The sequence below is a fragment of the Saimiri boliviensis genome, chromosome 7 (assembly GCF_048565385.1).
Source record: "Saimiri boliviensis isolate mSaiBol1 chromosome 7, mSaiBol1.pri, whole genome shotgun sequence".
In the NCBI taxonomy this organism is placed as follows: Eukaryota; Metazoa; Chordata; class Mammalia; order Primates; family Cebidae; genus Saimiri; species Saimiri boliviensis.
The window spans coordinates 60,169,279-60,183,829 of record NC_133455.1 but is presented as its reverse complement, the minus strand read 5'-3'; the positions used below and the strand labels follow the sequence as shown (position 1 = coordinate 60,183,829).

The following is a 14,551-nucleotide window of genomic DNA, read 5'->3' as shown; positions in this document are numbered from 1 at the left end:
TTTGGACTCTGGGCAGCTCTCTCAGCTGGGCTTAGTGCCTGTGAGGACTGCAGGGACCCAACTGGTGGGGTCTGTAGGTATCCCAGGTGTTGGTGGAGGCTGCTGGTATTCTCTTGTTTATGTCCTTGCTTTAGAGAGAAGTTCCTCCTGGTTCCCAGACGATCTCAGCTCTGGCTGGGATGGAGTGATGGGATTCCAATATTTCCTTTTTTCTCTGTGTGGCCATCCTGAGTTTCTTTGTGCTCACAAGGGTTTCTGTTGTTCCTCTGATGCCTTCTAGTGCTCTCCCTCAGTTATAATTTATTTTTATTTTTAGCAACAGAGTCTAGCTATGTTGCCCAGGCTAGTTTTGAACTCCTGGGCTCAACCACTACTCCTGCCTCCATCTCTGAAAGTGCTGGGATTACAGGCATGAGCTACTGTGCCCGGCCTGTCCCCTCAGTTATTTTTGTTAAAATGTAGTTGTTCATTGTTTTGGCTGCTTATTGGTGGATGGGGAGAAATGAACACTAAGGCGTTCTAGACGACCAATTTGCTGACATCAGTCTCCAGACTTCTGTTTTTGTATTTTGAGCTATTTTAAATAGTTGGTATTTGAGAGTTGTGATTTTTGTATTTTACTAAACATACGTGTTTAGAGATTGGGTTGATGAACAGATAAGCCCTATGAATAAAAAATAAGATCACACCCTTAAAAATAGATTGAAGGACTATAATATTCAAAGATTGATTTAAACCAAGATAATGTGAAAAGGGCTAAGCTGCTTATGTAGAATACTTAGGAGTTCAGATGAGAGTAAGGGTTTTTGTTTAAAGGTTTTGCATTGGTTTATAAATGTAGACATTTAAAAATTGGTTTTTAGTTCTGAAGCAGCACTGTTTTCTGCATTTAAGCCATTTCAGGAACTGTTTTCCTCTAGGGAAGCCTTGTGGAAATTTTCTGGTAGTTTCTTTAGGCAATAACAATTTTAATTTAATGGATGAAGGTGTCAGGAAATCTGTAATCGGTGACTTTACTCAAGACCACATATTTATCAAATGAAAGATTGGATTAAAGAATTTCTGATGGCTCTTGCCTCAATTTATTCTTTCATAAAATAGAGATGTAGATAACATATCAGTTTTGACTCATTCAGGGTGACCCTGACAATTTAAATGAGATCAGAGTACTTTGGAATCAAAGTGCTACAGGTTGATTATCCCTTATTCAAAATACTGGGGACCCAAAAGTGTTATGAATTTTGGATTTTTTTTTTGATTTTGGAATATTTGCAGTATACTGGTTGAGCATCCCCAGTCTAAATAACTGAAGTCCACAGAGTTTTCATTTTTTAAAAAAAATTTTTATTTATTTATTTTTTAGAGACAGGGTCTTACTTTGTTGCCCAGGCTGGTCTTAACTCCTGGGCTCAAGCAGTCCTCCCATTTTGGCCTTCCAAAGTGCTGGGATTATAGGTGTGAGCCACCATACCCGGCTGATAAAATGTAAGTGTTCCAAGGTCCATTTCCTTTGAGCTTGAAGTTGGTGCGCAAATTTTGGAGCATTTCAGATTCAAGATTTTTGGATTAGGGATGCTCAACCTATATTTAAGTTAAAATGGTTATCACTAAGTGATTTTATATTTGAAGTAAATTAGGTACCAATGCAACTATTTTTTTTTCCTGTGCCCTTAAGTCTTATAAAATATAAGATTTTTAAAGTTTAGTAGCTATCACAAGTTAATACATTAATTAATTTTATTAATCTGTCATTTCTGGCACAACTGTTAGTTTGTATCAGTTAATGTCACACCCTTGAAAATTTGAAACCTAAACACTACTGCTTTCTGAAAACAGTATAAATGTGGTTTGGAATTAGGAGTTTTGGGATGTGTAATTTGTTCCTCAAAAAATGCTGAAGAGTTAAGGAACACAATACAGAATGAGTGCAGCGACTTTTTTGTAAGGTGTCTGTCACTTTAATTTTTATTATTTTCCCAGCTAAACTACTTAAGAAACTCTTTCAAGTTTTTCTTAAGTGAAAAAAAGTAGGCAACACTTAACCAACAAACATAAGAGGAGTTGCTTAATGTGCCTAAATAAGGTAAAATGTTTCATTTGATTCTATAGGGTTCACTTCATTAAGGTTCCAGAATCTCTTTAATGTTAATGGTATCATAGAACCTTAGATTGCTATTGTTAATGATAACAAGCTTTTCTTGCCAAATGAGTGTCTCTTTTTCCATTATGAGAATTAGGAAGTTCCCCACTCTTCTGCTAACTGAGTTTTATGTGAAAATGTGAAGTGTTATTTCTGGGTATGTCTCTGATCCATTTGTCAAAAAGCTTGAGAATATTTTTCCTCAGTATCTTTTTTAAAATAAATTTTATTATGTACATTTGAGGTTTACAACGTATAATGGGATACATATAGATAGTAAAATGGTTACTGTAATGAAGTAGATTAATGTATTTGTCATCTCACATAGTTACTTTTTTGTAACAAGAGCAGCTAAAATCTGCTTATTTAACTGGAGGGCATTATGCTAAGTGAAGTAAGCAGATACAGAAAGAAAAATAATTGTGTGTTTTCACTTATATGTGGAGTATGTATAATTAAAAAAAAACACAAACAACTCAGGGCTAGGTGGAGTGGCTCACACCTGTAATCCCAGCACTTTGGGAGACTAAGGCAGTTGTATAATCTGAGGTCAGGAGTTCGAGACCAGCCTGGTCAACATGGTGAAATCCCATCCCTACTAAAAATACAAAAATTAGTCGGGCATGGTGGCTTGCATGCTTGTAATCCCAGCTACTTGGCAAGCTGAGGCAGAAGAATCACTTGAACCTGGGAGGCAGAGGTTGCAGTGAGCTGAGATTGCCACTGCACTCCAGCCTGGGTGACAGAGCAAAACTCTTTCAAAAAACAAAAACAACTCAGATACACAGAGTATTAAACAGTGGTTACCACAGGATTGCTAGGAAATGGAGAGTTGTAGGTCAAAGGATAGAAAATAGATACATAAATGAACAAGTCTAGAGATCTAATGCATAACATGCAGACTAAAGTTAATAAAATTATATTGAAAAAGGTTGAGATTTTAAGGGATTTCTTTTCCACAACCTTTTCATGTTTTTTTAATCTTCCTAGATATGATTACCTGGTTCACCCTCCTGTTTTATAAATTGATAAACTGAAGTCTAGAAAGTTTAGTTTATACTTCTAGGCTTTCCTTTTTTTCATGTTACTCTTTAAAATTATTTTTAATATATGACTGTATTTTCACTTTGAAATATTCAAATAAGTCAGAGACATTAACAGTAGAAAGTTAACAGTTCTCTTTCAGCCTTTCATCATCCTTTTTTCCCAAAGTGATCTTTATTAACAGCTTAAAGTATCCTCCCAGAATTTGTTCTTTATATTTCACGCAGATACAAACTTTTTAAAAGTGTAAATGTCAGCATGCTATGTATACATGATGATTTTTCTGTGTACATTGTCTGTTTGCTCATCCATTTAACCTGCCTCATCCTTTAACTCTTGAATAGTATCCCCCGTAGAATGGATATACCAGGATATATTTGGTAATTTTCCTATTTGTGAATGTTTAGCTGCATAACTTCCCTTTCCTTCTCCCCTCCTCCTTCTCCTCCTCCTTCTCCTCCTTCTCTGTCCTCTAATATTATACATAATACTGCTGTAAATATTATTATGCTTATTTTTGTGCATATATCTATAGACTTAAAAAATTTTCACCTCTGTACAAACAATATAGAATTGTCTCCCACCCTTTCTCAGCTCATCCTGTCACCATGTAAGCTTCTGTTTACATGCTGGTCTGGTGCTTACCTAGGTTTTTCGGTAAGGCTGTCTTTCTCAAGGTTTTCAAATCAGAACTTCCCTGGTGATCTTGATTACTTAAAAGACTCTTTCCTGACAAGTCAAATCACAGTTGATTAACATAACAAACACAAGAGAGAGGCAGTAAAAGTAATGTGGAACCTTTATATCAGGCGTCCCCAAACTTTTTACACAGGGGGCCAGTTCACTGTCCCTCAGACCGTTGGAGGTCCGCCACATGCTGTGCTCCTCTCACTGACCACCAATGAAAGAGGTGCCCCTTCCTGAAGTGCGGTGGGGGGCCGGATAAATGGCCTCAGGGGGCTGCATGCAGCCCTCGGGCCGTAGTTTGGGGATGCCTGCTTTATATTGTAGTGGCTAAGAGCACAGTTTTCTGTCTTCAGACTCACTGGGTTTTAGTTTCATCACCATCTATTATCATTTGCCTCATTTACCTTGGGCAGTTATTTAACCTTTTTCAGTTTTCTTATTCACACAAATGGGCTCCTCATCCCAGTGAAGTGGTAGAATATAGTTGTATAATCTATGGTTTAGGGTGGTTGTAGGGATTAAGTTAACAACGTACGGAGTTTCTATTGTGTAAGTGTTCCATAAATTTTGGCTAAAAGCAGGAAGATACATGTCCATTTATATTTATGAGTGAAGGAGTCATAGACTTTGATGTGCTTATCTTGCATTGCTGGCCCATGATATTCTGAAGACTAATATTAATAAAAGGTCTACAGAAATAGGATAATATGATGTATTCCAGAGTTAAATATGTCAAAACTACTTAGGTCTAGAAGTGGCTGTTTTGTTTTTATGTTACTTATTTTCATAAGTATATTTTTTTAATGGTTTGAAATAGGTCTCAAGGATGGAATCTTAATTTATAACATTATATGGAAAATAAGACTTAATTTTAAATATTTAAACTTACCTAGGAGTTAACTTAAGTCTCCCCTATGTTCCCATAGGAATTTATTCAAGGATTATATCTTTATCATCTTCATGTGCTTTTGGCCATTGCATTTTTTACATATAGAAGCACTCAGTTAATGTGAAATTGAATTAGTTTAGTCATTCCTAGGCATCCCTATCACTACTCTACTTATTTTTGTTCTCACCACTACTCTTTAAAATTCCTGTATTATTTCCTAAATTTCTATGCCATGGTGTTTCAAAAAACACCAAAATGATCTTACACTAAAAATGTGCTACTATAAGAATAGTTAGAAAGGATTTCCTCATTGTGTTTCATCGGTTCATATTCTTAGATATTTTCAAGTGCATTTTCAATTTGAGCTCAGTATTTTCCTTAATGCTTAATATGTATATATATATTTGTTTGTTTGTTTGTTTGTTTGTTTTTAAGAGAGATGAGTTCCTGCAATATTGTCCAGGCTAGAGTGCAGTGGCTATTCACAGGTACAGTCGTAGCACACTATAGCCTTGAACTCAGGCTCAAGCCCATACTCCCAAGTAGCCGGGACGACTGACACATGCCACTGCATCTAGTGAAAAGTGTAAATTTTAAGTGGAATTTATATATTGAGACTTATTACAATTAGTCTGACTTCTTTGTTTAAGTAGGAAATCAAGATTGTGATGATCTCGAATCTGATAAACAAACTTTCACGCATTAACAAAGCAGAATTCATTCACGTGTATGTGTGCTGGAAGTACTTTTAAGTTTGAGAGATATTTTTTAAAAACACACGTTTATATATGGAATAATCAGACACTTGACCAACTGATAAGAAAATATATCTTAATATTTTTAACAAATGTTAAAGTAGTACTCAGTAGAAATGATGTGATTAACTTTATTTTTGCTGTTTTAGATTATATATGAACAGGAAGGAGTATATATTCACTCATCTTGTGGAAAGACCAATGACCAAGACAGCTTGATTTCAGGAATATTACGTGTTTTAGAAAAGGTAAGTTTCTAGTAAATGATTTTATTTAATAATAGTTTATGGTAGTGATTCATCTTTGGAGAATTATCAGAAATTTTGAATTTCACATGTAAGATAAAATTATGTAATTGAACAGTAGTTGTAAATGTAACATGGAAAATGTAATAGTAAAACACATGCTTCTTGACTTACGGGGTTTTGTCTTGATAAGCTCATCATAAATTGAAAATATTGTTTAAGTCAAAAATGCTTTTAATATACTAACTTACTGGACATCATAGCTTAATTTCCTTAAACGTACTCGGAACACTTACGTTAGCCTCCAGTTGGGCAAAATAATCTAACATAAAGCCTGTTTTATAATTAAGTGTTAATTATCTCATGTAATATATTGAATAATGTGCTGAAAGTAAAAAACAGTGTGTCTGTGGTTACTTGAAGTATGATTTCTACTGCATGTGCATTGCTTTTACACCACCCCATTACAAAAAAATCCTCAGTAACTATCATGAGTCAGGGACCATCTGTACTTTAGATAAGGGGGTAAAATGACATGGAATATTCTAAAATGTACATAGAAGTTGCAGTAATATAAATTTTTTTATAATAAGTAGGCAGAATTTGAAAAATCTATGTAACATTTTGGGTTTGTGTATGATATTAGCATATTTAAAATGTTAACATTTAAGAGGCTGAAGTTTTATTTTGGATTTAGGAAATAAAATAAAACAGTAACATATTGCTTACTATTAAATATAGTTCATAATTTCTTTCCTTAGGATGCTGAAGTAATAGTGGACTGGAGACCATTGGATGATGCATTAGATTCCTCTAGTATTCTCTATGCTAGAAAGGTATTTAAGAAAAAAAAATGTGTGACTAAGGGAATGCCACTTAAAAAAATAACAGTATTATTGATATATAATTCATGTACCATAAAATTCATCCTTTTAAAACATACAATTCAGTGGTTTTTAGTATACTTTTGGAGTTGTGCAGCCATCCACCAGTATCTAATTTTAGAACATTTTCATCATCCTTCAGAACTCTATCAGCAGTTAGCCCTCATTTTACCTACTTTCAGTCACTGGCAATCGCTAATCTACTTTGTCTCTAAGGATTTGCCTATTCTAGACATTTCTTACAAATGGAGTCATGTAATAGTGTAGTTTTTTTGTGACTGGCTTCTTTGATTTTGCATAAGGTTTTCAAGGTTCATCCATGTTAGATAGCATGTATGATACTTTTGTTTTTGATGAATAATACTGTATTGATATATCACAACTTTATTCGTCAATTGATGGACATTTGGGGTTGTTTTCACTTTGGGGCTAATATATATAATGCTGCTTTGACTGTTCATGTGCAGGTTTTTGTGTGAACATGTTTTTACTTCTCTTGAGTATATGCCTAGGAGTAGAGTTACTGGGTTCCATAACTCTGTGTTTAACATTGGGGAAACTGCCAAACTTTTTTTAGAGCAGCCGCATCATTTTCTAATCTACCAGCAATATATGAGGATTCTAATTTCTCCATATCCTCATCAACGCTTTTTGTTATCTTTTTAATTTTAGTAAATCTAGTGGATATGACGTTTTCTTTGTTTCCTAGTACTACTGTAAACAAATCACCACAAACTGGGTGACTTAGAACAATCTTAATTTATTGTCTCCGAGTTCTGGAGGCTAGAAGTCAGCAAGCAAGGTGTTAGCAGGATAGGTTTCTTCTGAGGGCTGTTAGGGAGAATCTGTTTCTCGCCTGTCTACTAATTTCTAGTAGCCTCAGAAATTAGTTTCTGAGGTTTGTAGATGGTGTCCTCTGTGTGTTTTCACATCGTCTTCCATCTGTTCGTGTCTATCTTGTTAATCCCCTTTTTATAAGTGCACTAGTCGTATTGGATTAGGGCCCATCCTGATAATCTCATTTTAACTTGATTACCTCTATTAAGACCCTGTTTCCCTTAGGTTGGTGCAAAAGTAATTGAGGTCTTTGAAATTGCTTTTATGGAAAAGACCGCAATTACTTTTGCAGCAATCTAATAAAACAGGTCACATTCTGAGGTAATAGGAATTATAACTTTATCTTTTTGGAAGGGGGCAGCACAATTCAAACCATAACTGAAGTTTATGTCATTGTGGTTTTAATTTATATTTTCTTAATGACTAATGATGTTGAACATCTTTTAATAGGATTTTTGGTCATGTATGTATACAGCTGTCCTTTGGTATCTGTGGGTTATTGGTTCCATTTGATGTAGCATAGTACTTGGTGCACAGCAAATTCAAGTTTTACCTTTTGAACCTTTGTAGAATTTTTTTTCCTGAATATTTTAGATTCCAGGTTGGTTGAATCTGCCAATACAGAACCCAGGGATATGGAGGGCCAGCTATCTTCTTTGGAGAAATACCTGTTCTAAATCTTTTGCTCATATTGATTGATTGATTGAGATGGAGTCTTGCTCTACCCCCATGCTGAAGTGCAGTGGCATGGCCTGATCTCAGCTCACTGAGACCTCTACCTCCCAGGTTCAAGCAGTTCTCATGCCTCATCCTCCCAAGTAACTGGGATTACAGGTGCCTGCCACCATGCCCAGCTAATTTGGCATTTTTAGTAGAAACAGGGATTCACCATATTGGCCAGGCTAGTCCCAAACTCCTGAGGTCAGGTGATCTACCTGCCTCAGCCTCCTGAAGTGCAGGGATTACAGGCATGAGCCATTGTGCCCAGCCTTGCCCATTTAGTTATTTTTTTTATTTTTATTTTTGAGACAGGATCTTGCTCTGTTGCCCATGCTGGAGTGTAGTGGTGTGGTCTTGGCTCATTGTGACCTCTGCCTCCTGTCCCAAGTGATCTTCTTACCTCAGCCTACCATGCCACCATGCCCGGCTAACTTTTGTATTTTTTGTAGAGACAGGGTTTTAGCATGTTGGCCAGGCTGATCTCAAACTCCTGAGCTCAAGCAGTCTACCTGCCTTGGCCTCCCAAAGTGCTGGGATTATAGGCTAGTTACTTGTCTTTTTATTGTGGAGTTCTAAGAATTCTTTATATATTCTGGATATAAATTTCGCATCAGATGTGTACTTTGCAGACATTTTTTCCCATACTGTGGACTGTCTTTTCACTTTCATGTTGGTATGCTTTGAAGCCCAAACAGTTTTAATTTTCATGAAGTTCAGTTTGTCTATTTTTTTTATTTTGTTGCCTGTGCTTTTGGTGTGTCATATCCAGAAAACCAGTGCTTAACTCAAGGTTATGAAGATGTATTGCTGTTCTTCTGAATTTTATAGTTTCAGCTCTTATATTTAGATTGCTGATTTGTTTTATTTTCTTCCTCCCTTTCCCTTCCTTTTCTCACTTTCCCATCTTCTCCATCACCTGAGTAATGTACATTGTACCCATTAAATAATTTCTCATGTATGATTAATTTTGAGTTAATTTTTGTATGTAATGTGAGATAAGGAATCTTATTTTATAATGGGAACGGATTTTTTAATTAAATGTTTATAATTCCAATTCTATTATTTTTTGTGCTTTTTGTATGTATCTGATCAATATTTGCTCATACTTTTTTTACACAATATTTTATTTATAAAATTTATTCTAATTTAAATTGTACATTTTCCTATATAAATTTTATGTTTTAGAAGGTTTATTATGGAAAACAGAGGTACTTTTACTTTTCCACCGAATTTTACATCTCCCATGGCAATCACAATCAAACCTTGTAATGTTTTTTTGATTAGTTACAGCCCTATGTCTAAATAACATTCTTCTAACACTATTTTTTTTTCTAATTTACATATTATGTGTTGACTCTGCACTGTGGAACGTAGGGATTTAGCTCTGTTTTATCTTCGAATCACCTTGAAACTCTTGCTCAGTTGTCTATATTTCTTCCCAGAATATTTAAATACATAGATTGTCTTCTAATTTCATTTTCGTAGATACTCTTATCCCAGAGCCTTCTCACAAGCTTATCCTGGACTGATTGCTCTCTTGGTTTGTTGTGTAGCATTTTTCCTGGGTGTTCTTTTTTGCATCTTTCCCTTATTTTAATTGCTCTGTTTTCTGTATCCCGTACCAACCTCTATTTTGGTTTATTCCTTGTTTTGCTGCAGCTCCAGTGTTTCCTGAGAGAGAGAGAGTACGTGGGAACAAAAGCATTTCTCCTCTTCTTCTTTTTTTTTCTTTAAGACTTTTTGGCCTTATTCTGAATTGATAGCCTGGCAGGCAAAGATTTACAGTTTGAAAGTAAATTTTTCCCATGGATTTATTTTTTTTGAGGTTTTTTTATTTTGGTTTTTTGAGACGGAGTCATTCTCTGTCTCCCAGGCTGGAGTGTAGTAGTGGGATCTCGGCTCACTACAACATTCGCTTCCTGGATTCAGGAGATTTTCCTGCCTCAGCCTCCTGAGTAGCTGGTACTACAGGTGTGCACCACCACACCTGACTAATATTTGTATTTTTAGTAGAGGGAAAGTTTCACTGTGTTGGCCAGGCTGGTCTTGAACCCTTGACCTCAAGCGATCTGCCCACCTCAGCCTCCCAAAGTGCTGGAATTGCAGATGTGAGCCACTGCACCTGGTTTTATTTTTTATTTTTTTGAACTTTTGCCCCAGGTTTTCTGGTTTCCTTTATTGACATTAAGTCTAATGAATTCTAATTCCTGATGCCCTGTATTATCATCATCATCATCATCATCATCATTTTAACCTCTTTAAATGTTTTTAATGATTTTCTTTTTGTTTCTAGTGTTATGTTCTGGTTATGTGCCTCTGTGGATTTGTTTTTTTAATACATTGTGCTGGGTACTTGATGAGCTCTTTTAATATGGAAACTCCTGTCTTTTTTAAATTCTGGGAAATAGTTTTGATTTATGTTAGTGATAATTTCTTCTTTTCCATTTTTTGTTTTCTTTTTGTTTGGAACTCCATACTTTGTGGACTGGTCCCATAATTTTAAAATCTTTTCTTTTCTATTTTCTTATTCCCTTTTTTTTTTTTGTCTTTACTGTTTTCTAGGAAATTCTATCAATCTTCTATTGCTTTTCTTATTTTTGCTATCATTTCATTACTAAGACATCTTGTTCTCAGTGTCCTCTTGTCCCCTTTTAAAGAATAGCATTCTGTTCTTTGTGGTTGTAATATCTTCTCTGATTTCTGAGGAGTTTAAGGATAGCTTTTTAGATGTTTTTCATCTTCCTATATAGTCCATTTCCCTCTGAGTGACCTTTTGCCCCGCCTGCCACCTCATTTCATTTGGACTGTGTTTTCTATAGATAACTTGCCTTTGATGTTTGTTGATTAGTGCAGTGCTCATATTTAACAAATTTAAGAGCAGATGCACTAAAGTGATTATATTCTTTGTAGGTATGGATAGGCCTGGTAATAGTGAGACTTTTTGCATGTATGACTAGGCTTTTTCCTTGGGGAATCCCTAGTGTCAAAATCCAAATCTTTTTGGACTGGTAGATGGAGAAGAATCTGCAGATTCCTGCCTGGAAGGTATAAGCTTGGATGGCAGTATTCTTGAAAATGAGTAGAGAAAAAGGGCTGGGAGTCTTGCCAACTTCTTTATATAGGCTGACTTTCAATTCATTCTCCTGATTTTAATATATGATTCCTTTGCTCATCATGCTTGATTTCTCCTACTTTAGAGATAAATGATGTTTTCTAAAACTCCAGCCTTTTGGACTTAGTTGTCCTGTCTTCAGGTTGACCTTTATCCTTATTATTGGCATATCCTACCAATTTAATGGTGGGGTTAATAGGGATGGTAGATGGTGGTGAGAGCTTTTTTTAAAATTTGTTTTGTTTTGTTTTTGAGAAGGAGTCTTTCTCTGTGGCCTAGGCTGGAGTGCAGTGATGCAATCTTGGCTCACCGCATTCTCCTCTTCCTGGGTTCAAGTGATTCTCTTGCCTCAGCCTCCTGAGTAGCTGGGATTATAGGCACCCACCACCACTCCTGGCTAATTTTTGTATTTTTAGTAGAGATGGGGTTTTGCCATGTTGTCCAGGCTTGTCTCGAACTTCTGACCTCATGTGATCTACCTGTCTTGGCCTCCCAAAGTGCCTATAATATAGCATGAGCCACTGTGCCTGGCCTGAGGGTTGACTTTTTAAAAAACTGATCAAACAAGGAGGGCTCCCTGAGAAACGACATTTGAGGAAGGAACTGGAAGAAAACCAATCTATTTTATAATTTCATTTGTTCAGTTTCCCTACTGTTTTTTAGTGTGTTTCCATTTCTTATATATTTTTCTTGTGCCTTTATAATTTCTTTTCATTCTTACTAATTTTCTTTTTTCCCTTTTAAAAAAGAATTATACTAGAGACACATGAATACAGCCCTGTTGCGAATATTCAAATAATAGAAAGTTGAAGTCCTGTTTGACTAGAGCCTTTTCCCTTATCTGTCTCTCTCTCTCTCTCTCTCTCCTTCCCTCCTTTTTTTTTTTTTTTTTTTTTTGAGATGGAGTTTCCCTTTTGTCAGCGGGCTGGAATGCAATGGCACAATCTTGGCTCATTGCAACCTCTGCCTCCTGGGTTCAAGCAATTCTCCTGCCTCAGCCTCTCAAGTAGCTGGGATTACAGGTGTGTAGCACCACGCCTGGCTAATTTTTTTGTATTTTTTGTAGAGATGGAGTTTTACCATGTTGGCCAGGCTGGTCTCAAACTCCTGACCTCAGGTGGTCCGCCTGCTTTGGCCTCCCAAAGTTTTGAGATTACAGGTGTGAGCCACTGCAGTCAGCCTCCCTTACCTGTCTCTGTTTAGTGTATATTTTTCCAGACTTTTACCTGTACGTATTTTATTTTTGTGTATGTGTAGAGAGACCTAGTTTTCTTCTGTGTTTCTAGTTGTGTATGATGCATTTAATTGTTGTACTACACACATTGTTTTGCGACTTTTTTGTTGTATTTGTTTATTGAATATATATAAAGTTTAGCATATATCAGTGTTTAAACTGCTGCCTAGTATTTCATTAGCTACTTCTTTTTTTTACTTATTCTCTCATTGCTAGATATTAGGTTATTTCCAGTTTCTATTATAGACAGTGCTGCTGTGAAAATCTTTGTATATACTTCTTTGTGTACATGTGTAAGTGTTTCCATAGGGTAGATGATAAAAACGCAGTTGTGGTGGTTAAATACATACATGTTTTGAATTTTAATAAATATTTTAAATTGTCCTCCTGGGGTCGGTAGTAATGAGCACTGTCATCAGCAGTGTGAGATAGTCCATTTCCTCATGTTGTCTTCCATATTCAGTATTATCTTTTTTAATTGGGGAAAAAAATAGAAATTGTATGCCAACTTGCTTTTTATGGTTAGTGGAGTTGGACATCTTTCTGTGTTTGTTACTTTATATTTCTTGTTTGACTTGCCTATTCATACTATTCGCGTGTTTTTCTGTTTTGATATTTGTCTATTTCTACATAAATTGATAGGAGTTGTTTTGTAATTTGGATGTTTTTCTTTTGTCATATATTTTAGAAAAATGTTCTTTTAGTTGGCTGTCTTTAGCTTGTATATGGTATCTTTTGTTGTACAAAAGTTCAATTTTTGATTTACTCAAACTATGTTGCATTTTAGACTTTTGGTTTTTTTCTCTTTAAAAATGGGAAGTTCTATAGAACTATACAGATAGATATGTTGCTTTGAGCTAATTTTTATTGCCTGTAAGAAAATATACAACCAGTAGTGGCTTAAATAGCCACCATTGGGCTCTTTTACTTAAATAACTAAAGTCTGGAGGTTGGGAGCTTTTGGCAGTGGTTCTCATTCTTTTTCCCTATAGTCTGAAGATGACTATTTTTAGGCAGCATGGTTACATTCAAAGCAGGAAAAAGTAAGAAAGCAAACATATTTTCAGAGTTGACTTCTGCATATATTTCATTGGCAACTCTGACTGCAGGGAAGTCTAGTCAAGCTTCTCTTGCTTTTTATTTTGTTTTTTTATACATATGATCAAAGAGAGAAAAGGACAGGAAGAGTGTTCAATTTTCCCATGAGTGATGTCGTCTGCAGCGTACAAACATTGAAGCTGAGATGATGTTATGGATTGAAATTAAATTTGTTTTAGACTTTAAATATTTTATATGTTATAATTATTTTAGGACTCCAGTTCAGTTGTAGAATGGACTCAGGCCCCAAAAGAAAGAGGTCATCGAGGATCAGAACATCTGAACAGTTATGAAGCAGAATGGGACATGGTTAACACAGTTTCATTTAAAAGGAAACCACATACCAATGGAGGTATGAATTAAATCTTTTGAAATCTTAAACTGATTTGCTACAACATAATAGACTAATAAACAAAAGTGCAAAGAAGATTCTTGAATGCTCCACAGTCAGAAGGATGATTAATTTCTTTGCTTAATTTGTATAAATCTCATATTTTAGTTATTTTTTATCTTTTATTGGTTGTAGCTTCAAAAAGGATTTTAAAAATACTTGCTCTATTTTATAGTTATTAATGGCAGAAAATAGAACCACTTAAAAAATTCCTTTAGCTCTTCTTTATGCACATTTTTCTTAATCTAGTAGAATTTTAATAATCATGTTATTTTGTCCTAAAATAACAGGGGGAGATGGAGCATACTACTAAACCATACTATTCCAATTTCAGCATTTTGTTGCACTCTTCATGGTTCATTGCAGTTTTCCCTTAATATGGGTTCAGTGACTGTTTTCCTTTCTACATATATAGTCATGTGCCACAGAACAACGTTTCACTGACTGATCGCATATATGTCAATGGTCCCATAAGATTATAATGAAGCTGAAAATTCCGTGGCACTTAATGACAT

General features: G+C 35.4%; 1 protein-coding gene across 3 annotated transcripts in view; it reads left to right on the top strand.

The window, feature by feature from the left end:
* Nucleotides 1-14,551, top strand: part of TBC1D15 (TBC1 domain family member 15) — an 81,440-nt gene that overhangs the window by 24,734 nt on the left and 42,155 nt on the right. For all 3 annotated transcript variants that reach the window (XM_003927807.4, XM_003927808.4, XM_074402550.1), the window contains exons 2-4: nt 5,665-5,763; nt 6,522-6,596; nt 13,859-13,997. In XM_003927807.4, coding sequence (XP_003927856.3) covers nt 5,665-5,763; nt 6,522-6,596; nt 13,859-13,997 — 313 coding nt within the window. The remainder of the gene's footprint in view (nt 1-5,664; nt 5,764-6,521; nt 6,597-13,858; nt 13,998-14,551) is intronic.